The following is a 23,967-nucleotide window of genomic DNA, read 5'->3' as shown; positions in this document are numbered from 1 at the left end:
GTGCTCCGGGGGCCCGAGGGACAGCCTGGCCTGGGTCTGGGAGGAAAGTGTGATGCCATGCTCCCCAACACCTGACTCAGGAGCCCCCAGGACTCTGGCTGATTCTCAGGTGAGACTGCTACTGTAGCTGATGTCTGGGAGTCCTGCGGGTCCAGTAACTGCCTCCAGGTGGGGTCCTGCCATAACTGGCCCCAGGAAGGGGGCATGCTAATAGTGTAGGCTGAGAATGTGGCCCTTGCACCCGCCTCTGCCTGGGGACCTAGAACCTGACGGAAGGCACTGTGCTGAGGAGTGGGAGTGAGGGGCAGGGGCTGGGCTTCAGGGCGCGTGGGTACGACTGTGTCTCCTTACTTGGACTCCAGGACATGCTGGGAGAAGAAAGTGCCCACTGGGCACCCCAGGAAAGAGGCAGAGCTGGAGCAGTGCCCCCACAACAGTATTGCTTTCTTCTATTCTGAAGAAGCTGCTAGTTTCCACTGTGGAGACCCACCCCCTTCCTGTGGATGTGGGGGAGGACACTTCCTAGTGTGGGGGCTGTGTTCCGGCTCCAGTCCCTCATCTCCTCCTCCTCTTCATTTCTTCCTCTTCCTCCTGGTTTCTGCAATTGTTTTTCTGAGAGAGTGACTTAATAGTAACAATAACACTACTGGTGAGTAGCGCACAAACACCCTTGGAGGGACCACCTGCTGCCCAGGGAGCTTCTCCAGGACTAGGGGAGAACACAGAAGGTGACTTTGACCTCAGAGCTGTCTCCCTATAGGAGAAATGGGCAGTAAAGGAAGCGCCAAGCGGTCACTTATCTCAGATGTGTGTGTGTGATTTCAAATGAAAGTGCGTGGCAGAAGGCAGGCTGGGGGGCCGGGCGGGAGGGGCGATGGTGGGCTGCCAGGCAGGAAAGGGGCCCTCCTGGGCTTGGGCCACAGGGTATGATGGCAGTGGAGGTCATCCCCCTCCCTCCCTCCCCTGGGTCTTCACGGGCCGAGTGCTATGCTTAATGGGTGGGCGCACTTCAGCCTCTGGAAGGCTGGGGGGTTGATATGACTCAGAGAGATCAGCCCAGGATGTCCCTCTGAGGGCCATGACCTGGGTGGCCTCAGGGGGTCCTGAAGGGGTGTGAAGACTCAGGCCTCCAGAGCCCACACTGCTTTCCCTCCCTGGCAGCAGAGTGGCATCCCAGGCCCCCCTTCCCCGACCCCCACGTTCCCATGCTCAAGGGAGGCTGTGGCTCCTAAGACAGGCTCCGCCACACCTTAAGAGGACCTGAGAGAATCCCTGGGAGCCCCTGGGGACGGAGCCTACCTCCTCCCTGGCTTCGCCTCCCAACCCTCCCCCCATCCGCCTTCCCTGAGCTCTGGGCCAGACAAGACCTGGCCTTCCATCAAGCTCTAGCCTCACCGCTAGGTAGCTGTGGGAGCCCCTGGCGCCTGTCCCTGAGGCTGGAGGCTGTAAGCAAGTGGCCCTTTGAGCTGTCCACTCCAAGACCCTGGGCACAGTAGGGTGAGGCAAGAGAGAGCAAGGAGGTAGAACTAGAAAGCATGGTGGTGGGGGTGATGACGCCAGTGGGTCCTTGGGGAAGGCAGTTCAGGCACCACCTGGGCCCTCAAGGAGAGCAGGTGGCCAGCCCTGAGCAAACACCTCTGTTTGCTTTTGCCTGGTGAGTGGCTCCGCAGAGTATAGCAGCCAAGGCACTGCTGTAGGAAGGCCACCTGTGCACCTGGACAGGTGTGTGCCCACCTGTTGGTCCAGCCGACGCCAGTTTTCCATGACATCAGTGATACCTAGTGGGGCTGGGGGCCTCTGTGGCAGGCAGGGCCCAGTCCTGGGACCAGCTCAGAGAGACGCCCCTGCCCCTGCAGACCCAGGTCCTGGGGGCCTCAGCCCACTGCCCCCAGATTCAGGTACTGTGACTTGACTTTATCCCTGTCTTAAGCCTTCGCTCTTCTGACCTGGGAGCTACTGTCTGGGTTCCACAGAGCCGTGGGCTCCAGAGAAGTTCCCAGGGGCAGGGTGGCCAGGAGAGGGAGGCAGAGCTCTGAGCTGTGCCCTGAGTACCAGCTCTGACTGCCCTGTAATTGGAGAAAGGAGTCTGCTTCTGAAACAATCAGAACCTCCCTGGTAAGACAATGGACATCAGAACTGGTTCTAGTTCCCCACTCCCGCCTATGTGATTGCCAGAAATTTCAGTGGTTCTTAGTCTTAGCAAACGGGAAAAAGACACCATATAAATCGAAGTTCCTAAACTTTAAATAACAAAAAGAGGGAAAGAGAAAGTATAAGTTCCTAAGCTTTAACGAGCAGCCTGGAAAATGCTTGGGAAGCTATACGTTCCGTGTGCCAGAACCTGAGTGAGACAGCTGTGGGGGTGGGGGGTGATCTGGGATGCGCAGCGTGGTGGTAGGAGTCCGAGTGGAGGGAAAGAGTTTGCAGGGTTTCTTCGTCAAGTTTTTCTGTCCCTGAAACAGTCAAAGACACAGATACAGTGAAACAGGGAAAGACCCAGAAGCTGGGGGGCTGGTCGTGAGTGGGCTTTCTCCTTGCCTCCTCCCCCATCCTGCCCTTCCATCCGCTGCTGTCTCTTTTTTTTCTTTCTGGGAAGGAGAAAGGATGGAATTAGGGCTCCGTTCCGCCACCTCTTAGCCATGACATGGGCGCACGGCTACCATGCACTCTGCTGTGAGCACATGCTTTGCCACTGGGTTGAGCCTCCTCATCAGATTGGCAGCTGCAGGGGATCTTTACAGGAGACCACGCGTGTGACTCCACAAAGCCTTGAGAAGTCTCGCCGAGGACCATCTTGAATCTGCTTCTGCAGCCTACTATCCCCCATACCTGTATGAGCAGGAAAGACTGTGGACTTGGGGGTGACAGAAACCCCCAGTCTCAACCTCTCAACACTGTTCCTTTGTCTCCTGCTCCTGCCCCGCCCCCACCCTTGGTAGCCACTCCCCACCTGACTGCACAGGAGGGGCCCAGAGCTCTGAGGAGTCAGGCCTGTAGGGCCCTGGGCTCTTTGCTCATGTCCACAGGCTGGAATCCCATCACAGGGTCCTTCTCTCTGCAAGAGAAGCCGATGTGCAGAGGAGAGCATGGTGGTTAGGTGGGATGCACTCTGGAGCACCTGTGCAGATTCCTGGGATCCCCTCTGGACTTGTGCCCCTGCCTCTTCCAGGGTGGTCTCTCCTGTGAAGATGGGGGGAAGAAAGGGGTGATAAACAGTTAAAATTCACTTCTTTCGAGGTATGAAATTCACGTAACAAAATTAAAGTGAACAATTCAGTGGGATTTAGTACATTCACAGCATTGCATATTCATCACCCCTGTGTAGTTCCAGAACCTTATTGTCAACCCCCCAAAGGAAACCCCATACCCATTAGGCAGTGCACCTAGTCCCCCCACACTAGCCCCTGGTGACTGCCCCTCTGCACCTATCTCTATGGATCTGTCTATTTTGGATATTTAATATAAACTGGCCTTTGGTTTGTATCAGGATCCTTTTAACTTGGTTGGAGGTACATCCACATTGTAGCATGTATTGGTATTTCATTCCTTTTTAAGGGTAATATTCCATTGCATGTATTGAGTTGGCCAGGAAGTTTGTTTGGGTTTATGAACTTTTGGGCCAATGCAACATGTATCACATTTATTTATTCATTCATCTCTTGGTGGACATGTGGGTTGTTTACACCTTTTGACGTTTGTGAATAATGCTGCCGTGAACATTTATGTGTGAGTATCTGTTTGAATCCCTGTTTTCAGTTCTCTTAGGTGTTTACTTTGGAGTAGAATTACTGGGTCATGTGATAATTTCAACTTTCTTTTTTGAGGAACTGCCAAGCTATTTTCTGGTAACAACTGAAACATTTTACAATTTTACCAGCTGTGTGTGTGAGGGTTCTAGTTTTACCACATCCTCACCAACACTTGTTACTTTCTGTTTATATTTTTAAATTGTATCCATCTTCTTGGATACAGAGCAGTGTCCTTACCTATGGTTTTGATTTGCTTTTTCTTAATTATTAGTGATGCTGAGAGTCTTTTCACTTGCTTCTTGGCCATTTGTATCTCTTTTGGAGAAGTAACTATTTTGCCCCTGTTTTAATTGGGTGGACCTTCTTTTGTTGTTGAGTTTACTTTGCTTTATCAGATTTCCACCAGGTGTTGCTAAGAAGCAGTTTTTGGCCAGAGACATTTTAGTGTCTGAACCCCAGGTCCATTTTGAAGAGGACACGGGTTCATCCAGTGTCCTTCTGTGGGGTTGAGTCACTGGGACCCTGAGGATAGTCTCAGAAGACACAGACCCTAAAGCCACATTGAGCTCAAATGTCCCTTCTTATATGTGAGATGCCAGTGGCCAAGGACCCTTATGGCAGAAAGTAAAGAGGAACTAAAAAAAGCCTCTTGATGAAAGTGAAAGAGGAGAGGGAAAAAGTTGGCTTATAGCTCAACATTCAGAAAACTAAGATATGGCATCTGGTCCCATCACTCCATGGGAAATAGATGGGGAAACAGTGAAAACAGTGTCAGTGATTTTGGGGCTCCAAAATCACTGCAGATGGTGATTGCAGCCGTGAAATTAAAAGACGCTTACTCCTTGAAAGGAGAGTTATGACCAACCTAGATATCATATTCAAAAGCAGAGACATTACTTTACCAATAAAGGTTTGTTTAGTCAAGGCTATGGTTTTTCCAGTGGTCATGTATGGATGTGAGAGTTGGACTGTGAAGAAAGCTGAGCGCCAAAGAATTGATGGAGAAGACTCTTGAGAGTCCCTTGGACTGCAAGGAGATCCAACCAGTCCATTCTAAAAGAGATCAGTCCTGGGTGTTCTTTGAAAGGACTGATGCTAAAGCTGAAACACCAGTACTTTGGCCATCGCATGCGAAGAGTTGACTCATTGGAAAAGACTGATGCTGGGAGGGATTGGGGGCAGGAGGAGAAGGGGACAACAGAGGATGAGATGGCTGGATGGCATCACTGACTCGATGCACATGAGTTTGGGTGAACTCTGGGAGTTGGTGATGGACAGGGAGGCCTGGTGTGCTGCAATTCATGGGGTCGCAAAGAGTCGGCCATAACTGGGTGACTGAACTGAACTGAAGGACCATCCTGTGGAAGATCTGGGGCTGGGGAGGAATGTGGGGGGTTCTGGGGACCAGTGACTTACCCAGCCCACTCGACAAGCAGGGCTGAGCAATAGAAGAACCCCGGGCTGTCCTGTCTTACTAAACCTCAATCCAAACTAAAAATAACCAGGCAGATCTGGGGTAAGTTGATTACCGTAATTGCAGCTGTGTGATGTTGTGCCGCCAGTCCCTTGAAGCTGTTTCCTGGGACAGCAGGATGACCAAAGCAGTGTGCCCCACCCCTCACACCCAGAAGCTGCACGAGCACTGGGACCCTGCTCAGGGTGGGAAGGCCTTGACCAGGGTTAGCAGGAAGCCTTTGTGGGCCCAGGGAGGTCTCATTCAGGAGTCAGGGAGGAGGCAGCCCCTTGCCAGGCTGTCCCATGGATGCTTCTGGGACTTTGTATGCTTCCCTTTTTCTTCCTCTTCCCACACAATATCTGGGAGATTTTTGCTCTTTATTCAGACTCCTGGTTATTTATTGCAGGTTGGCGAGTGCTTGATTTGGAAATGAAGGGTAAGGCTGGAAAAGAGGAAGCAGGTTGGAGACATGGTCTTCCTGACCTTCCAGAGTTAGTCAGCATCCTCTCTCCCTGCCTCTGGGACCTTCCTGGTTTTCCAGGAGGTCCTGGCTGGGGGAGCTCTGAGCTCTGTAATAGATCTGGGTGTAAGGGAGAACTAGGGTGTAAAGACCCCAGTATGGGGCAACAACACACCTCCTCCCAGCAGCCTGGCTCGCCCTCATCCCAGAACGTATCTGCTGGTGGTCAGCCCCTGCACGATCCCTTCACAGCCCGTGACCCAGCAGACACTGACCAGGACGCCAGTGCATTCCCTCTTGCCTATCCCTCTGCCCTCCTCTTTCCCGGGACTGTCCTCCTTGAATCACTGCATCTGATTTGCCTCAGTGGCAGACCTGGGTCCAGTGTCCTCTCCTTGACCTTGTATGAAGGTCAGAAGAGCACAGGGACCATACCCAGGTGAGACTGAGCTCCCTCAATAGGAGGATCTGCCCTTGGCAATTCCCCCTCCCAAGACTCTCAAGGGAGGTGCCAAGAGACCCCGGGACTCCAAGGCTTCCTCCTGGGAAACTGCCCCTAGGACTCTGGATACTGGGCTGAATGAATTCAGTCAGTCTCACTCCAAGGGTCAGAATGTCAGTCTGCTTTTATTTTGTCATCCATTTTGTTCTTTGAATAAATGCTGCTGATGACAAGTTGTCTTTAATAAACCATGTGTTCTTTGTTAAAAAAAAAAAAAAAGAGGGAGGGAGAAAGGCGGAGAAGTGGCTCTGGCTCCCAGCAGTAGGCGCTTGGTCCCAGCAGCCCTTCCAGGGAGGGTCCCTGTCCTGTTCACAGCTGGGAACAGATGCAGAAGCTGAGCACTGAGCCGGCCTGCGGCAGGCGGAGAAGCGTGGCCTGCGCCTGGCTCTGCACTTGTCTCTCTGCTTTCATGAGTCACGCTGAAATCTCTCCTTTCTATCTAGACTCACTTCTCTAGGTGAAGTGTGTGTGTGTGTGTGTGTGTGTGTGTGATTGCACGTACACATGCTCAGTTGTATCCTATTCTTTGCGACCACAGGGACTCTAGCCCGCCAGGCTCCTCTGTCCATGGGATTCTCCAGGCAAGAATACTGGAGCGGGTTGCCATTTCCTCCTCCAGGGGATCTCCCCGATCCAGGGATCGAACCCAGGTCTCCTGTGTCTCCTGCATTGCAGGCAGATTGTTTACCTGATGAGCCTTCTGGGAAGCCCTTGCGGGTTAACATTAAACCTGGGCTGGGCGAGAACGGTGCTGGGGGGAGGGGCAGAAACGGGCAGGACCTTGGCTATTCAAGGAGGTGCAGCAAGGTGACAGATTTGTTGAGATCTGGGTCATAGTGCCCTGCTGGGTGTGAGGGGGACAGAGTCAAAGCCTGGGGTGTCCTGACCTGTCACCCCCCTGGGCGACACACCTGCCATTGGCTGGGGCCACATAGCACAGGAACCCCAGAGCCAAGAGAGCCTGGTGACCTGCACAGTCATCAGCAGGCCACTTGGGTGGCCAGTCTTTTTCCAGCCAGGCCTTGCCCTGGGTAAAGAAATTAATTGTAACCTAATTGGCCGTTTCCTTTGCATAGCAGCCGGAAGGAACTGCCAGTGAGGCTGGTGATTAACTCGGCAGCAGCTGGGAAATCACATTTGGGCAGGAGTGTCCATCGTCTGAGTGAGGCTGTTGCAGCTGGTCCGGGTGGGTGGGGATGTGGGTGGTGGCCGCGGGCGCTTGCTGGGTGCAGCCTTGCCCCCCGGCCTCTGGGAGCAGAAGGTTGGGGCCTGGGCACAAGGGAGGAGTTCGGGCTCTTGGCTCCATGCAGCTGGGCTGCAGACCTTGTGTGCACACCTCACTACCCCAACCTTCAGCCACCGCCTGACCCCTTCCCTCCCATCAGCAGAGGACTATGCGGATGGCATGGCAGAGGAGGGGGTTGTCAGGAGATCTAGGCCAGGTTGCAGTTCCGTTCTGAGAGCAAGAGGTGAATTCTCTTTCCCAGAATTGGGAAACACGGGGAGAGTGAGGTCTGCAGTGAGAGCTCGGGCAAGGTGGGCAAGTCAGAGCTTTTCACGTGTGGAGGAAGGTGCCTGTGCGTACAGGTCTGTGGTGCCTCTGAGGCAAGGCCTTGTCCTCAGGTCTCTCCACCTCTCTTCACCCGCTCTTCCAGGCCCCCAGGCACCCTGTCCAGGCAGGGCCCAGGCAGACAGGTGTGTGGGGAGACACAGTATCCCTGCATGGGGTTGCCTGTCCTGCCCACCGTGGATCACACAGTGAGGCTCAATCTGAAGGGATGATGGAGGGAAGGCCTGCAGAGCTGGGTTGTATGTGAAGCCCCTGACCAGACAGGCAGGCAGGAGCCTGGGCTCTGGGCTGGACAGAATCCTCAGGAGCATGGAGCGCCCCGGGCACCCTGGGTGTGCCAGGGTGGCTGCTCACTCCTCCTTGTGTGCCAGGCCGTCCAGCTGGCCCTTGTTGGTTGCCCAGGCCAGACCTGGAAGCCCACTCAGCCTTGTGGCCACAGTGGCACACAGGCTGCCCACTGAGGGCTGCTGGCAGCCTTTGGGAAGAGGGAATTTAAGACTGGAATTGAGGCTGCACTCGTGGTGACTAGCGTCCTCACTGGGCACCAGGTAGAGTAGCCAGCCCTGGCTTTTATTCACCACCCACATATGTACTTAGCTGTCCAGCTTTGGGAACACCTGCACAGGCCAGAGTTTTCTCGATGATTTTGTAGACAGAAGCTTCAGTTCCCAGCGTCAGGACTGGGGCAAGCTATCATATTCCCCACAAGGAGGCACTGGCTTGTGACCGCTAAGCTGAGCCCAGGACCCGTGAACAGAGGTGGCTGGCTTTCAAAGTGAGGTGTCCGTGAACCATCAAATTACTGAAGCCACCGGGCCTTCCCTTCTCGCCTGCTCTGTGCTGGGCATCAGGCAAGGTTCTGGGAACGCAGCAGTGAGCAGGGCAGGCCCAGGGCTGGCCTGGTGGGTCTTTCCAGTCCAGCTTTCTTCCCACATCTTATGTGGGTCAAACCTGGCATAGCTGCTTCCTTTGGAAGCCTCTGGATGCCTGGCAGAGTGATGATGGTGATGATGGTTGGAGGGTGGAGTGATGGTAGCTGGTGATGGTGTAGGCGCGGTCAGCAGTGGTGGGTGAAGGTGTGAGGTGTGGTTGTGATGGTTGTGATGTCAGTGGTGATTAGGGTGTGAGGATGATAATATAGTGAGGGGCTGAGTTCAGGTGAAGTTAGTGATGGTGGTGGTGATGCTGTGTAGGTGGGGGGGTGAAGGTGATGGTGGTTGTGGGGAGAATAGTGGTGATGGTGTAGCTGGGGGTGGTGATTGGGGTTGGGTGATGGTGGTGATGGTTTTATGGCCACACACAGGAGGAACGGAGCATCCCACCAGTCCCACTTATGGCCACAGTGGGGCTAGCCTGCGGGGCCCTCTCTGCGCTCATAGGCACAGGCTCTCCTGATCTGTGCTTTTTTCCTAAAAAGCAGAAATTGCGTTACAATTGCAAAACTAGCAAAACTAGCCTCCACCTGGGACAAAACATGGAGATTGTAGGGTGTGTGGAGCATCCTACAGGGTGGCCCTGCCTGTGAGTGCACACGTGTGTGTGTGCACATGTGTGCCGTTCTGCCTAGCGTCTCCCTGTTGGCAGTGTTCCTCAGTTACTGGGTCCTCATTTCCTGAGCCGTGGTGAGTGATTTCGTTCTTCACTGTCCTCAGGGCTCGTTTGCTCAATGCCACCTCGTGCCTCACCCAGGCGGGCCGTGCAGTAGAGGGCTCTGTGTGCCCCACGCGAGCCTCATGAACATTTTGGGTGGGGGGTGGGGGGCATCTGCGAGGCTCCATTGGGCTCATCCTGCCACTGGCCACCCACCTGTGGCTCCCAGTGCCTGTCAGACCAAGCCAGGGGGTCTTGGCCAAGTGATCTCACCTACCTCTCTGATCCCCTACCCCCTCTCCTATCCCGAATTCTCACTGTTTTCCAAATATGCCCAGCCGTTACCCTCACCCCCACCCCCTGCCACTCTGTCCATGAAACCGTTTATGTATTAGTTTGTTCATTTCTAGATTCATTGGTGGTTTCACTCACTAGTTTGTTCTTTCAGGCAGATTGTGACCTGATCTGACTGACCCTGGCTGCTCTGGAGTAAGGGGCCTATGGGGGCAAGAGTGGTCTCAAGGAGGGACTTTCCTGATGGTCCAGTGACTAAGACTCTGTGCTCCCAAAGCAGGAGGCCTGGCTTCAGTCCTGGTCGGGGAACTTAAATCTTGCATGCCACAGCTAAGATCCAGTACAGCCAAAAAAAAAAAAAAAGAGTGGGCTCAGGGAGGCTAGGTGGTCCTCTAAGCTGGACTGAGATGAGGGAAAGGGTGGAACGAGTTGGTAGAGATGGCTCTGGTCCTCGGGAGGAGGTCAGGGCTGGTGAGCGTGGCAGTCCTTGGCCTGGAGGCAGCCACTCGAGCTGTGGGACTGGCTGCCATGTGCTTAAGGAGACTCTGGAGAGAACACCTAGAAGATAAGCTGAGACGGAGGAAACCCACATGGGAGTGAGCAGGCTGGCTCATCAGAGTGAAACAGGAGAGCTCCAAACACAGGAGGTCCTGAAGCAAGCAGAGAGAGGAGAGAACCAAGAAGGGACCATTAGAACGAGTACAGAGCTCTCAGAAGCAGGACCCGCGGAATTTGAAGGGCAGAATAACTGTCCTATAGAAGTCTCAGGGCTTCCCAAGTGGGCTTCCCAGTTGGCGTAGATGCTGAAGGATCTGCCAGCCAGTGCAGGAGATGCAGGTTCAGTCCCTGGATCGGGAAGGTCCCCCTGGAGGAGAAAATGGCAACTCACTCCAGATATTCTTGCTTGGAAAATTCCATGGACAGAGGAGCCTGGCAGGCTACAGTCCATGGGGTCACATAAGAGTTGGACATGAGTGCACACTCAGGCACACACAGAATTCTCTGCTCAGAAGAAGTGCCTTTCAAGAAAGAGGTAAAAGTGATTTTAAAAGAAGGGCAAGGAAAACACAGACCCAGATTCATGTTTGCTGCGAGTGGATGAGGTGGAAAGGGGGTTGTGGGAGGGGCAGCCCTGTTGCTAAACGTCCAGTTAAGTTGAGTGTCTGTTGCAGAATACTATTTTGACATAAACGTTCTGCAAAATATACTGTTTGTACATATCAAATATTCAACTAGAATAGAGAAAACGTGAACAGGATATGAGAGTAGGGGCATGGGGCGGGCGAGGAGAGGGTAATGGTGCCAAAAGTTGTTTGGGCGGTGGGGCTGGGGGGACCCCCCACAGGGACAGCTGGCCCTCAGGGAGAGGGGCCTTCCCTTGGGAGGAGTCCATGAGGCCTGCTTCCTGTTCCCGGCGAAGAAGATGGCATTAGGAAACCGTCTGTTAAGGAGATTGTGCTGGATCATAATAAAGCTGTCATCTGCAGGGTCTGGTGCTTGTCGCAGGCAGGAGCAGGGCTGCCCGGTGAGTGGACTTTGCAGGAAGGTACTGCTTTGCACACAGATGTGAGCAGTGTTGTCCCCCCTCTCAGGTCTTAGATCAGACCATCTCCCCATGCGTTTTTCTCTTGAGAGCCCCCAATTTTGGCTTTTACATTGCAGTCCTAGGACATTCGTTGTCCGGGGCCTTGTGTAGGATGACCACGGTGACTGCCACTCACTCTGATTAGTCAAGGGTGCCCAGTTAGGAAGCACCTGCCTGGATCTGGGCTGGTATGGTCAGACTGGCGGCACATCCTCTGTCAAGGGTAGCAAGGAGGTCGAAGGAACCTCAGGGAAGCTGTGCATGACCCCTCGTGGCCAGGGCTGACCAGGGGGCACTGGTGAGGTGAGCCTGCATTCAGGGCTGGTTAGGCTCGGTCTGTCTCACTAAATGAGCAAGAGGATGGGGGAGGTGGGGGTGGGTCTGCAACAGTGTGAGAGAACGTGCATGTGAGATGCTAAGTGGAAGACAGATGTGTGTATCAGTCTGGGTCCAGTCCAGAGACACCCACACAGCGACTGGACCAGAGGGGGTTAACGTAAGAGTTGATGGGCAGTGATGAGTGTAAGAGAGCTCTGTGGGCCTCCCCGAGGCAGAGGGCGGGAGCTCGGGGAAGGGGCTCCCTCCCCAGAGTGGGGTCACAGCTCACTGCATGTTGAGAAGTCGGCTGGGTTGCAGGGGCCAGGACTGGTCTGCAGCCTCGCGGCCAGCGGGAGGTGACCCTCCAGTACACAGGGGAGCTGAGGCTGGCAGTGGGTGCATCTGGGGGCTATGGGAGGTGATCGCGGGGCAAGGGCGTGGGCTACGCTAGCGCCAAGGGGCTGCGTGCATTTGGCATGGACTGAGGAGGAGCATGCAGGATGTCCCCACACCCTGTGCTGCAGAAGTGAGGGATGACAACCAGAAACCCTCGTCCACCTGCACGGTCCCCCGCCGCACAGGAGGGGGCTCACAGCATCTGTGTAGGTCTGAGAATGTGTGCGAGTGTGATGGGTGTGCGTAGGAGTGCACGTGAGCGTTCACATGGCGCTGAGCTTGTGGACGGTTGAATGAGTGAAAGTGAAGTAGAGACTTGGGCCTGCTTCTCTCTGCATACAAATGTGAGTAAATGACACATCCAGCCAGGTGTGGGACATTGAAGACTGCCTTTCCAGGATACCAAAAGGCTGGTGACTGCGTGCGCTGAATGAGACCATCCATGCCTGCTGGTTCTGCTTGTAAAGATGCTGGAGGAGGCCCTGCCTGGAGCAGGACAGCCCGTGGTCCCCACTGAGCATTAGCTGCACATCTTCTCCGGCAGGGGTGGGGCAGGGTGGGAGCAGATGGGATCTTGGGCCCACGTGCTTGTCTTTCTTTCCTGCTGCATGCTTGTGCATACACACTCACTCACATACACACGCAAGCCATGAAGGGGGCCTGGGGTCTCTGCGAATGCAAGCAGCAAGCTGGGCCTCTGGCAGGTATGTCATGAGCAGTGTGGGACCCCTCCCTGCTCCTGTGAGAGCAAAGCCCAGCTCCTCACTCCTTGGTGTGATGCCAGAGCAACCTGAGGGGCCAGAACCCCAGGTGGTGCTGGCCACCCCTGTCGAGGCAGAAACGTGAGACCAGGTGTGGGGGGAGGACCCTGTCACTCAGCAGCATTCAGGGGTAGAAGGCGTGGGTGGGACAGGTTTTGCAAGTCCTGCTGTGTCGACCTGCCTCAAGTTCCAGGGGAGACTATCATCAGAGGTTGGTCAAGAAGCCCTTCCCGGCAAAACGGTGCAAGCAGGGAGGGGTGGTCAGCTGGCGGGGCCTCGGGCTTCCCGGAGGGGCTGGCATCTGCTCTGGTCCTGAGTCCCATCACTGCTTTGTTAGTCATTGTACCAAACCCCAAGATGCCCAACCTCCAGCTGTTTGGTCTTGGGAAGGCTTCTCACCTACCTCCCAGCTTCTGTGTTCTTACCTGCTTAATGGGGCAGGGAAGGGGTTTACCCAGTGATTATAAATTGGAAGTGAAAAGTTCATACCGCGTGTACCTGTGCAAAAGTGAGGCCTGTCTGCACCTGCCGCAGCTCCTTCTCTCCCCGGCCTGCCCTTCTCTTGTTCACAGTCAGAGAAAGCAAGGCCCAGAGGAGGCCAGAACTCTACAAAGGCTGCACAGCCCAGGAAATGGGACACCTCTGATGGCCCATTCCGGGCTCTTCTCCTGCACCCCCTGGGGTTGCCCCGTCATTTGTGGGGCCCAGCATGGCATGCAGATTGTTCTAGAATTATGAGTTATTTTAGGACAACAACAGGAGAGCATTAAACCAAGCATGGGGACCTGTGGTCTTCCCAGGCTACACCCACCTGAGGCCAGCCCTGCCTGCACCCACACTCTCATTCCCTGACTTGGACCATGTGTTTTTCCATCTAAAAGTGTCTGTGACAAGGAGGAGCATTAAGGCGGCCATGCCCTGAGCAGGGACCACCTGGGAAGCATTTTAAGTGCATTTAAGACTGTTTCTGTTCACAATCAACGCCCAACCCACAAATCCCTTTTGGCAGCAACAGACCAGGCCCCACATGGATCTCGAAGGACCTGGCTCAGAGATGAGAGCAGGCAGTGCTCTCATCCTGCACGTGAGATCTGTGTGGTGGGGACTGGACCAGCTCGGAGGTGGGGGCTCCCTGGAGCTCAGGCACCTCCTAGCCCCCTGACCATTGAAAGTACCTGTGCTCAAGGGGGCCCAAAGGGAGGAGCCCCGTTCTGGATCTGCTCCTCGCTGCCTGGCAGGTGGAGTGAGCACCTCACCCCGCTTAGAAGACCCATCTGCAAGGCCCCCCCATGGGTGGCTCCCAGGGCCGCTGCTTCTTGCACAGCTGACCAAGGCCACAGGGGTTATATCCCAAGAAAATAAGGAGGCAGAAGTCGTGATACTCTGCTGATGTGGGTGCAGGCTTCCCACAGCATCCTTGCCAGTACTCTGGGGACCAGAATGCAGACCTCACTTCTCCACGGAGGGCTCTGGCACACCAAGGAGAGCTGGTGGCCAGGCAGGCTGGGAGACACAGGCTGCCCTCGGCTGCGGGCCATCTGGGGGACCCACCCACACCCACCTTGGGCTTCCCTGCTCCCCACCAGCTGAGTCTCCTGCAGCTCTGTGTTGGGGCCTTGCAGGCAGCATCTCAGATCGCTAGTGGTTGGTGCTCACCTTTCTGCCAGGATGAGGAAGAGGCTGGCAGCCCGGCCCCAGCGGAGCCCCCTTCCCACCCAGCATGGTGTCACGAGCCTGGACTGCCACCAGGCCACCACCCTGTCAAGCCACTGGGAAATCTCTCATCTCTTTGTGGCCAGAAAGTCAAGCTTCCTGAGAGATGGTGTGCCCTCAGGGATTGCTTTCTACTGCAGCCCAGTGTCCCTGACTTGCGGTCACCACTCAGGGCTTGGGGTGGGGGTGGAGGGTGAGCACAGTAACCGGGGGTTTCAGACTGTGTGACATGGGGTTGAGCAGGCCGGTGAGGTCTGTGCCGCTGGAAAGACGGCCCTCCGAATCCCAATCCCCTGGCTGGCTATGCGTGTGCCCTCGAGCATACAAACAACTTTCTTCCTGTCCTGCCCCAATGGCTGCTTGCAAAGCAGTGATCCCATCAGCAGCTCTGTCTGGGGCTGCAAAGAAAATGGAGGGTCACCGTGTACACGGGGCCTGGCCTTGTGCTGTGTGGGTCCACCTGGCCAGGCTCACCCCACTCTGTACCTTTGAGAGGCGAGGTGGGCAGATGCGGTGGGCCAGGTCCTCTGGAGAAGGTGGCAGTGGAGGAAAAAGCATGCCACTCCTTTCTTCCTGTCCATGGGGCCGTGAGCATCGTCTTCCCAGCCCCTTCCCCAGCCCCCCACAGCCCACCCCAGAGCTCCCCCAAGACCCTCTGACTTGGAACCTTCATGGAGTGTTGGAGGGAAAGGAAGCCAGGCTGCTGCTTATGAATCAGGCACTTTGTCTTGGGGTAGCAGGGCTGCGTCTGGTGTTGACCCCCACTTTGCCTTCCCAGACCTGGCCTTACTGGGGCGGGACAGGGGGCCACTGTGGGCTGGGAGCCCTTCTGATTTCTGTGAGGAGGGCAGACCCAGGGTTATTGCTCTACCAGGCAGTGCAGTGGGGCTCCAGTGCACTAGAGGTGGGCAGCGGCAGCCAAGCCCCACCAGGGAGGCCCTCCGCAGCTGCCCCTTCCCTCCCGTTGGCTGAGGAAACACCACAGGGGCACTCCTGCCTTTGTCACAACAGCAGTGATGAGCAGTGCCTTAGGGTCCTCTTGGGACCCCAAACTGTGTCCTTCTCAGGAAGCGCGAGCCAGTGCAGTGAATCCTAGCTGTGCAGGAGGATCTGTCAGCTGCGGCCTGTCACTCTGCCCAGCTTGCAAAAGGCCTGCTCCGAGCTGATGCCATTGGCTGCCCTTTCACAGAAGCCTGGACAAGGCCAGTCTTGAGGCCATTTAGGGCTGACACAGTTGTCTGAGCTGCCAGCCGTCCCTGCCAGGGTTGGCTACTAAATCCCAAAGAAAGGAGCACCCTGAGTGCATCTGAGAGGCAGCCCATGTCCTCGTGGCCAGTCGGGAGGCTGTGGGACAGGAGGGTGGCAACCAGCCACGTGTGGGCGGCTCCTGTCGTGGTCTCTACCAGTGAGACCCTTGGCAGGGGAAGTCAGGTCTCAGCGCTCCCTCCCCAGAGTTCCTCAGGGTGACTTCTTCCTGGGGCTCCTGGAACTGCCACCCCCTTGGATGGCAGGCAGCATGATGCTCTGGGTGGATCCCCTCCTCCAAGAGGCGGCGGGGCAGGAAGGCCACAGTGCAGAGCCCGACTTGAGCACGGGGCCAGCTCCTTGGAGTTCAGCTGCCCTTCCCAGTACCTCACCTGCAGAGGCCCAGTGATTCTGGGTCCCACTCCAGGGACAGCACTCCTAGGGAGCAGTTTTCCAAAGGTCTGATAGGTCAGCGCTATGCCTGCAGCCCCCTCCTTTCATCTCTGTCTTTAGTGCCGGGTATGCAGGGCCAGGCCTTTGGCTACTGGCCAGACATCTCTCTCCTCCATCGTCTCCCCCTTAATCCTTACCTTCCTTTGTCTTTTCCCTCCTTCCCTCTCTCTCCCTCTGTTTCTCTTCCTGTTCCCTCCCTCTCCTGCTGGCTCCGTGGCCCAGGCCTGTCTGGCAGAGCAGCACCCACTCTGGGTGGGCGGGACGCAATCAATGCACACTTCCCTCCAAGTTGGCATTCCCAGCTGGGCTGCCTTTGAAGTCATCCTTGGGAGACCTGGCACAGTGCTGTAAACCTTCCAGCTTTCTTACGGTTTCGATCCAAAAGGTCTTAACCTGTTCTCCTCACCTGACTCCACTTGGCACTTGTTTCCCACACACAAGTGTGTCTTCAAGGACCCAGGCAGCCCCACGGTGTCTTCCACTGTGCAGAGCAGACCAACCACTCACCCTGGTGGCTGCAGGAGAAGCAAAATGTAGGTGGAAACAAATTGATTGAAAAGAGAACTCGTACTTACACACAAGTACAGTGTTTCTCGTGTTTGCTTTGTGCGGTAGTATTTTTTGTGCTTTGTAGAGAATATTGGCAGGTTCTCAATGGTTTTTTTAAGCATCGCCTGCCCATTTATCCATCTTTTTAAAACTTCTTACTATTTTAAAAATAACTTTTCATGATGCAAAATGTTGAACATACACCAAGTCAAGAAAGTAGTAGGCTGAGTGCTCCGTGAGTTCACCCAGCGTGGCCATGGTCAGCATCCCTCTTCCTCTTGGAATTTTACAGCTCTACTCACAGCCCCTTGGTGATGGATTTAGGCCACATTTACACAGGTTGAAACGCAGAAATCTTGGCTGTATGTTGTTGACAAATGGATGTGCCTGTGTGACCCCATCAGGATATGAAACCTATATGTTTCCCAAAATGTGCCCCCTGCTTTTCTAGTCTGTTGCCTCCCCCACCCCCAACTGGTTCAGTTCAGTTCATTTCAGTTCAGTCGCTCTTTGCGACCCCATGAATTGCAGCACGCCAGGCCTCCCTGTCCATCACCAACTCCCGGAGTTCACTCAAACTCATGTCCATCGAGTCGGTGATGCCATCCAGCCATCTCATCCTCTGTCGTCCCCTTCTCCTCCTGCCCCCAATCCCTCCCAGTATCAGTCTTTTCCAATGAGTCAACTCTTTGCATGAGGTGGCCAAAGTATTGGAGTTTCAGCTTTAGCATCAGTCCTTCCAATGAACACCCAGGAGTGATTTTCTGTCGCCTAAAATCAGGCTGGAACGGTGCCTTGTGATTCTTTTGTGCTGCTCCTTCCACTTGGCAGGATGTATATGAGATGTGTCCAGGCTGTCGTGTGTATCAATAGTTTGTGCCCCGTCCTGACTGCATAGGGTTCCGTGGTGTGATGGACCAAGATTTGTTATCTAATCACCTGCTGGAGAACATCTGGGTTCTTTCCAGTTCTTGGCTCTGTGAATAACCCCAGCATTTGTGAACAAATCACTTGACGGACATATGTTTTCATTTTTCTCAGATAGATGGAGTGGAATTTTTCAATACTATGGTAGAAGTGTGTTTGACTTTAGGTGAATATTTTGTTACTTATAGAGGCTTCCCAAGTGGCACAAGTGGTGAAGAACCCACCTGCCAATGCAGGAGGTGTAAGCGATGTGGGTTCGATCCCTGGGTCAGTAAGATCTCTTAGAGGAGGGTGTGGCAGCCCACTCCAGTATTCTTGTCTGGAGAATTCCAAGGACAGAGGAACCTGGAGGGGTATAGTGCATAGGGTTACAAAGAGTCGGACACAACTGAAGCAACTTAGCGTGCACACACGTTGTTACTTATAAAGTGCCCTAGTTCATCTTTGGGGACCCCTGCCTGCTCTGCTTGTCTGGCAGCGTCTTGTACACTTGAAAATTCTGGCTCCAGGTGATTTGTGCAGAAGCCTGGGTGAAAGCCGAGTGGTTTACCTGCTTATCTATCTTGGGTAATTGAGGATGATTTTGTAACTGTTTATGCTTCCTCACTTCCTCCTTTTTCTGTTTTAAAGCAGTGTATTTGCAGCTAGTGTTTAGCTATACAGATAACTGTGTGTTGATGTTCTTAGGACTACAGACGAGAAAGACCTACTTAGATCAGAATTTTAAACTAGTAAGGTTTTCTCTTTTGGCCTACAAGGAAGCTATTACTAAAATGTGAAGTCAAGCCGCTGGGAAAGCTGATCTGCCTGGGAGGGCTGCTGGGCTTTGCCGTCTCGATCACCGTGGTCATCCCTCCCTCCCTCCCTCACGTGTTTCCCTGCCTCCCACAGCCCCGTTGGGACTCTACTTCTCCAGGGACGCTTACTGGGAGAAGCTATACGTGGACCAGCCAGCCGGCACGCCCCTGCTCTATGTCCACGCCCTGCGGGATGTGCCGGAGGAGGTGCCCAGCTTCCGCCTGGGCCAGCACCTCTATGGCGCCTACCGCACGCGGCTGCACGAGAACGACTGGGTCCGCATCCAGGAGGACACGGGGCTTCTCTACCTTAACCAGAGCCTGGACCACAGCTCCTGGGAGAAGCTCAACATCCGCAGTAAGAGGGAGCCCTGACCCCACCCCCACACGCCTCACTGCCCACGCCCCGCCCCGCTCTCTCCTTGTCCCTCCTTAGCGCCCATCACACAGCTCCTAGGGAGTGAGGTGGGGCTGGCCTGTCTTCTTTGTTCAGCCCGTGAGGGAGCCAGGATGAGCTTGAGGACCACTGAGGACCCTCAGGCCTTCTGAGGCTGTTGGGATTTTGGAGAACTTATGTGTAGGACTTGAGGGGCTCACTCCATGCTGGCTCCAAATGTCTTTTCCAGTTGGATTAACAGAGATGTGGGGTTGTGAGAGAAGAGTTAAGAAAGGCTAGAAAAGTCCCAAGATGTTGATTTAGCGGATGGTCTGGAACTTGGTGGAGAAGCAGCTGTTTGCACGGAGAACCCACCTTGCTGTCAGCAGCAGGCTGTCCTTGGCACCTGGTGAGGACTAGGGCCTGGTGCCAGGGAGGAAAGTGGACAGGAGGAGGGCCTGGCCGGCTGCTCAGAGCAGGGGTCCAAGCTGGAGCAAAGCCCACGTGCGGCCTTGGCACTGGGAGGAGGGTGTTTGTGGAGCAGAGTGCTGCCTTGTGACACCAAATGGTGATCACAACCCCACCTCCTGCTCCACAGACGGGGCCTCCCTGGACCCTCACACCAGCCCTGAACTCCTGTGAGTGCTGAGAGCCAGGCACTGTGCTGTGAACAGTACTGCCAGAGTGGAATTTGCCGAGGGTCTGAGTTTCATAAGAGGTGTGTTCTGTCCTCATGCACCTGCCAGCTCTAGTCAGGAGAGAACTCATGGTAATTAGAACAGAGAAAGTTTATATGGAGAATTATTAACCACAGCAGGGAACTGGAGCAACAGAGGACAGGCTAGGGAGAAGCGAGGACTGATGAATATGGGAGGAGCAGATGTGAGGCGGGGACACTTCCCTAGGGCTGAGATAGAAGGCCCAGGAAGAGCCCCTGCCCCAGCTGAGATCCAGACAGGTTGGAGGGGTTTGCTATAGTGCCTCCATGATGGAACTTGCCAGAAATCCCCTCTCGAGGTGCTGGGGAAGTCTGTGTCTCTGCAGGGGTGGCATGGTATTCCCTGGGTCCAGTGGTTAGGACTCTGCACGTTCATTGTTGAGGTCCTGGGTTCAGTCCCTGGTCAGGGGACTAAGATCCCACAAGCAGCAGCACGGGCAAAAATAGAATAGAATAAGTGTTTTATTTCTATTTATTTTTAATTGAGGGATAATTACTTTACAATATTGTGTTGGCTTCTGCCATACATCACAATGAATCAGCCACAGGTATACATACGTCCCCTCCCTCCTGAACCTCTCTCCCACCTCCCACCCAATCCCACCCCTGTACTGTTTTTAAAAGTGAGAAAAGAAAGAAAGTGCCTGGGGCAGTGGGTGAGGGAGGCAAGGGAGGTCGCCTGAGGTGCCAAGAGCCCACCTTGGGGAAGCACTCCATCTTAGGCCCAGGGCTCAGGGCACCTCTCTGAGGAAGGGTATTTGAACTGAAACTTGGAATAACCAGAGAGGTGGGCCTGTGAGGCACCCCCAGGACAAGGGAGCAGAGCCACAGGGCCCTGAGGCTGCCAGATCCCAAGTCCAGGGCCGTAGGGGGTCAAGCAGGAGGTGGAGGCCAGGGCGGGGTGCCCAGCAGAGCCCTGCAGAGCCCTGCAGGCCTTGGTGAGAACTAGGCTTTGTACCAGCCCCGAGCTTCTGCCCTCTCCCCATTCAGGTCCCAGCTAGGCAGGTGTGGCTGACGCCCCGGTGGGGCCTGACTTGTCTCTCTGCAGACGGCGGCTTCCCACTGCTTACCGTCTATCTCCGGGTCTTCCTGTCACCCGCGTCCCTTCGTGAGGCTGAGTGCCAGTGGCCGGGCTGTGCCCGAGTGTACTTCTCCGTTATCAATGCCTCCTTCCCGGCTTGCAGCGCCCTCAAACCCCGGGAGCTCTGCTTCCCCGAGTCAGGCCTGTCCTTCCGCATCCGGGAGAACAGGCCCCCTGGCACCTTCCACCAGTTCCGCCTGCTGCCCGTGCAGTTCCTCTGCCCCAACATCAGCATGGCCTACAGGCTCCTGGGAGGTGAGTGCCAGCTGCATGGAGCCTTCCTCGATGCCTGCTGAGTGCCAGGCACAGTGCTGTGGTTCCTCTACATGAGCTGTCCATGTTGACTCTGCACCACCCCATCATCCATTCATTGAGAGTTCCACGTGTATCTCATGTATGCAGGCCACAGGCCAGGCGTGGTTCTCGGGACCAAGGATGAAACAGTGAACAATTCGGGCCCAAATCCCATCTGTCTGGACCTTCCCCGCCCGTGGCAGGTGGAGACCACACAGGCGCTAAGGACGTTCGGTGGCCTTTGAAGGGACTAGGTGGGAGGTAAAGCTGAGAGGGCACAGAGTGGTGGAGACCACTGTCCCAAGTCAGGTGGCTGGAGCAAGGTAAAGGAGGGTGCCCAGCAAGCAGGGCGAGCTCCTTCGAAAGTGCCAAGGGGGAAGTGTAGCTGGAGGGGAGGGCAGAGGCTGCTGAGGGCAAAAAAATTCAAGGGAGGGGGCAGGACTTCCTGGTGAGGGGACTAGGGAGCCATAGAAGGTATTTGCAAGGGTTGTGGGGGAGGGTGTCATTGACAGGATATAACTTCCCTTTAAAAGGTTAGTCTGGCTGCTGTGTGAGAAATGATTTGGGGTGAGTGGTTTGGAGGAAGCAGGATGAGTGGTTTGAGAGGATGAGGACTGGGGTTGAGGGTGGAAGCCTTTAGGCCACAAGAAGCAGGCAGGTTCTGGGCATGTTTTTGCAGGAAGATCCAGCAAGATTTCCTGGGGAGTTGAATGTGGGGTGTTGAGAGATTCACAAGGGGACAAAGCATGGTTCCAGGATTCCGCCTGGGCCGCTGTAAGGACAGTGGACCTTGTCACAAGATGGTCCTAATATATGATGGCCCTGGGGAGGCTACATGGATAATGGGGTAGGGGAAGGGCACTGGATTCGAGTGGAGATGAGAGAAGGCAACTGAGCCACCATGAGTGAGGTGCCATTAGACAGTTTAAAGGGGACTTAAAGGGGACACTTACTACGCTGGTCAGCTAGGAAATGAAGCCTGGATTCCCACCAGGTTGATGGCACCCACCACACATGGTCATAACGTTCGAGGAAACCTCAGTAGTGTGAGGAAAGTAGTCACTCACACTCCTAGCGTCCTTTCATTTATCCTGCAACAGGGATGGATGTCTTTGTACAAAATTGTCCCCAAAGCTTATGGTTTAGTGTGCTGCCTTTTTCACTTAAAAGAAAAATAAAAGCTGTTTTTGTAACCATAAGCAATAGAGGGAAATGTGTAATCCACGTGTAATACATGGCTTTGATGTGATTTTTCCACCAAGTGGAGTTGACAGCCCTCCTGAGGTTGGCTATGGGGTGGTCACTGTTGACCTTCAAGCCTCCCGCTTTTCCCCCTTTCTGGGTCATTTCTGGAGGATCAATTCCAGGACAGGCTTGGGTTGAAGAGTATGTTATTACTGGTCCTCCCCTCACCAGGTTGCAGTGAGTCATTGAACTCACAGCAGTGTCTGGTGACGAACACAGCATCTCATCTTCTGGGGCTTCCCTGGTGGCTCAGCTGATAGAGAATCCGCCTGCAGTGCAGGAGACCTGGGTTCGATCCCTGGGTTGGAAAGACCCCCCTCCCTGCCCCGGAGAAGGGAACGGCTACCCACTCCAGTATTCTGGCCTGGAGAATTCCATGGACTGTATAGTCCATGGGGTCTCAAAGAGTCAGACACAACTGAGCAACTTTCACTTCACTTCATCTTCTGGCGAGGAAACTGAAACGCAAAGAGACAGAGCCGTCAGCCTCAGGTCACACAGCCTGCAGGTGTATAGGGCAGGGATCCAAACCAGGCAGTCAGAAACGTGTGTGTTAGCATGAAATCACACCAAATGTCCCCCATGTTGGTTTTCAAGTGGTGGAATTGTGGCTTTTTTCTCACATTGTCTAAAATGAGCATGTCTTGCTTCCATAGTTAAGAAAATTGCTAACAGTTTTTCGAAAACCAGCAAACACTAGGAGCTGGATCTCTGGGCCTGCAGCCTGATTGGTGCCAGCCCTCGCCACAGAGGAGGCAGGCAAGGTGTGTGAAGGGGTGTGCCCCTCCTAGGTGATCAGGCTGAGGACCTGAGGCAGACCTCCTGGTCCCGGCTCTTCCCTATCAGCGCCGGTGCAGGCTGCAGGCACAGTGACGCTCAGAGCCTAGTCTTCACTGCAAACTGCTTGGTGTGGAGCTGAACAGGGGCCGCGGCCCAAGCCTAGCATGCACCCCAGCTCTGTCTCCTCGCCTGTGGGCCCCTGAGGAAGGCAGCTCGCCCTCCCCGCAGCTCGGGGTCATCCCGGGGTTGCTGGTCTGCTTGGTGCTCAGGTGAGAGTCTGCCTTTCCGCTGCGATCCGGACAGCCTGGAGGTGAGCACGCGCTGGGCCCTGGACCGCGAGCAGCGGGAGAAGTATGAGCTGGTGGCCGCGTGCACGGTTCGCGTGGGCGCCCGCGAGGAGGAGGTGATGGCGCCCTTCCCCGTGACCGTGTACGACGAGGACGACTCTGCGCCCACCTTCCTCGGGGGCGTCGACAGCGCCAGCGCCGTGGTGGAGTTCAAGCGGAAGGAGGTGCCTATGCGTTTGTCTGGTGCTCGTCTGGTGTCTGTCGCCTCTCTGTTGGGCATCTGGGTCCCTCCATGCGTCATCTGTCCTTGGTGTGTTCAGCTGTCCACCTAGCCATCCAGTCATGTGGCTGACCACTCGAGCTATTCGTCTTTCATTGTCCATCAGTCTGTCTGTGGGGGTTTGTTGGTTTCCAGGACGGCTGAGGAGGAGAGAGGACCAGCCCCACTGGCACCGAGCTGACCCCTGCCCTGGGAGGCGGGGGAGCGGAGGGGCTGGGGTGCCGGTGGGGTTGGGGGTGGGGGTGCCCAGCCTCCGACTCAGCCGGCAGGGCTCCCATCAGAGGGGCGCAACTGTGCTCCTGCACAGGCGGGGCGCGCTGCCCCAAGGAGACGAGAGGACATCTGCCAGGAGGCCGTTCCCTTCTTCGGGCTGTCAGCCCCTCAAGGGAGGGCCAGTGAGTTCAGGGAAGGTACCCCGGAGTGGAGGAAGACGGGCCCTTGGATCTGACAGGGATGTCCCTGCGCCGCCCCGCGCGCATCGGGGCCCCGCCTTCCTCTGGCCCGCGCAGGCGAAGCGTGACTGCCACCTGCTGGGCCCTGG

At 55.3% G+C, this 23,967-nt stretch overlaps 1 protein-coding gene across 1 annotated transcript in view; it reads left to right on the top strand.

Moving 5' to 3' along the window:
- Window positions 1-23,967, top strand: part of RET (ret proto-oncogene) — a 53,902-nt gene that overhangs the window by 4,180 nt on the left and 25,755 nt on the right. Inside the window, exons 2-4 of the mRNA XM_018042484.1 lie at window positions 18,460-18,723; window positions 20,508-20,795; window positions 23,129-23,370. Coding sequence (XP_017897973.1) covers window positions 18,460-18,723; window positions 20,508-20,795; window positions 23,129-23,370 — 794 coding nt within the window. The remainder of the gene's footprint in view (window positions 1-18,459; window positions 18,724-20,507; window positions 20,796-23,128; window positions 23,371-23,967) is intronic.

This window comes from Capra hircus, chromosome 28 (genome assembly GCF_001704415.2).
Source record: "Capra hircus breed San Clemente chromosome 28, ASM170441v1, whole genome shotgun sequence".
NCBI lineage: Eukaryota > Metazoa > Chordata > Mammalia > Artiodactyla > Bovidae > Capra > Capra hircus.
Note: the sequence above shows the minus strand (reverse complement) of the source record. Positions and strands in the feature narration are given on the sequence as shown.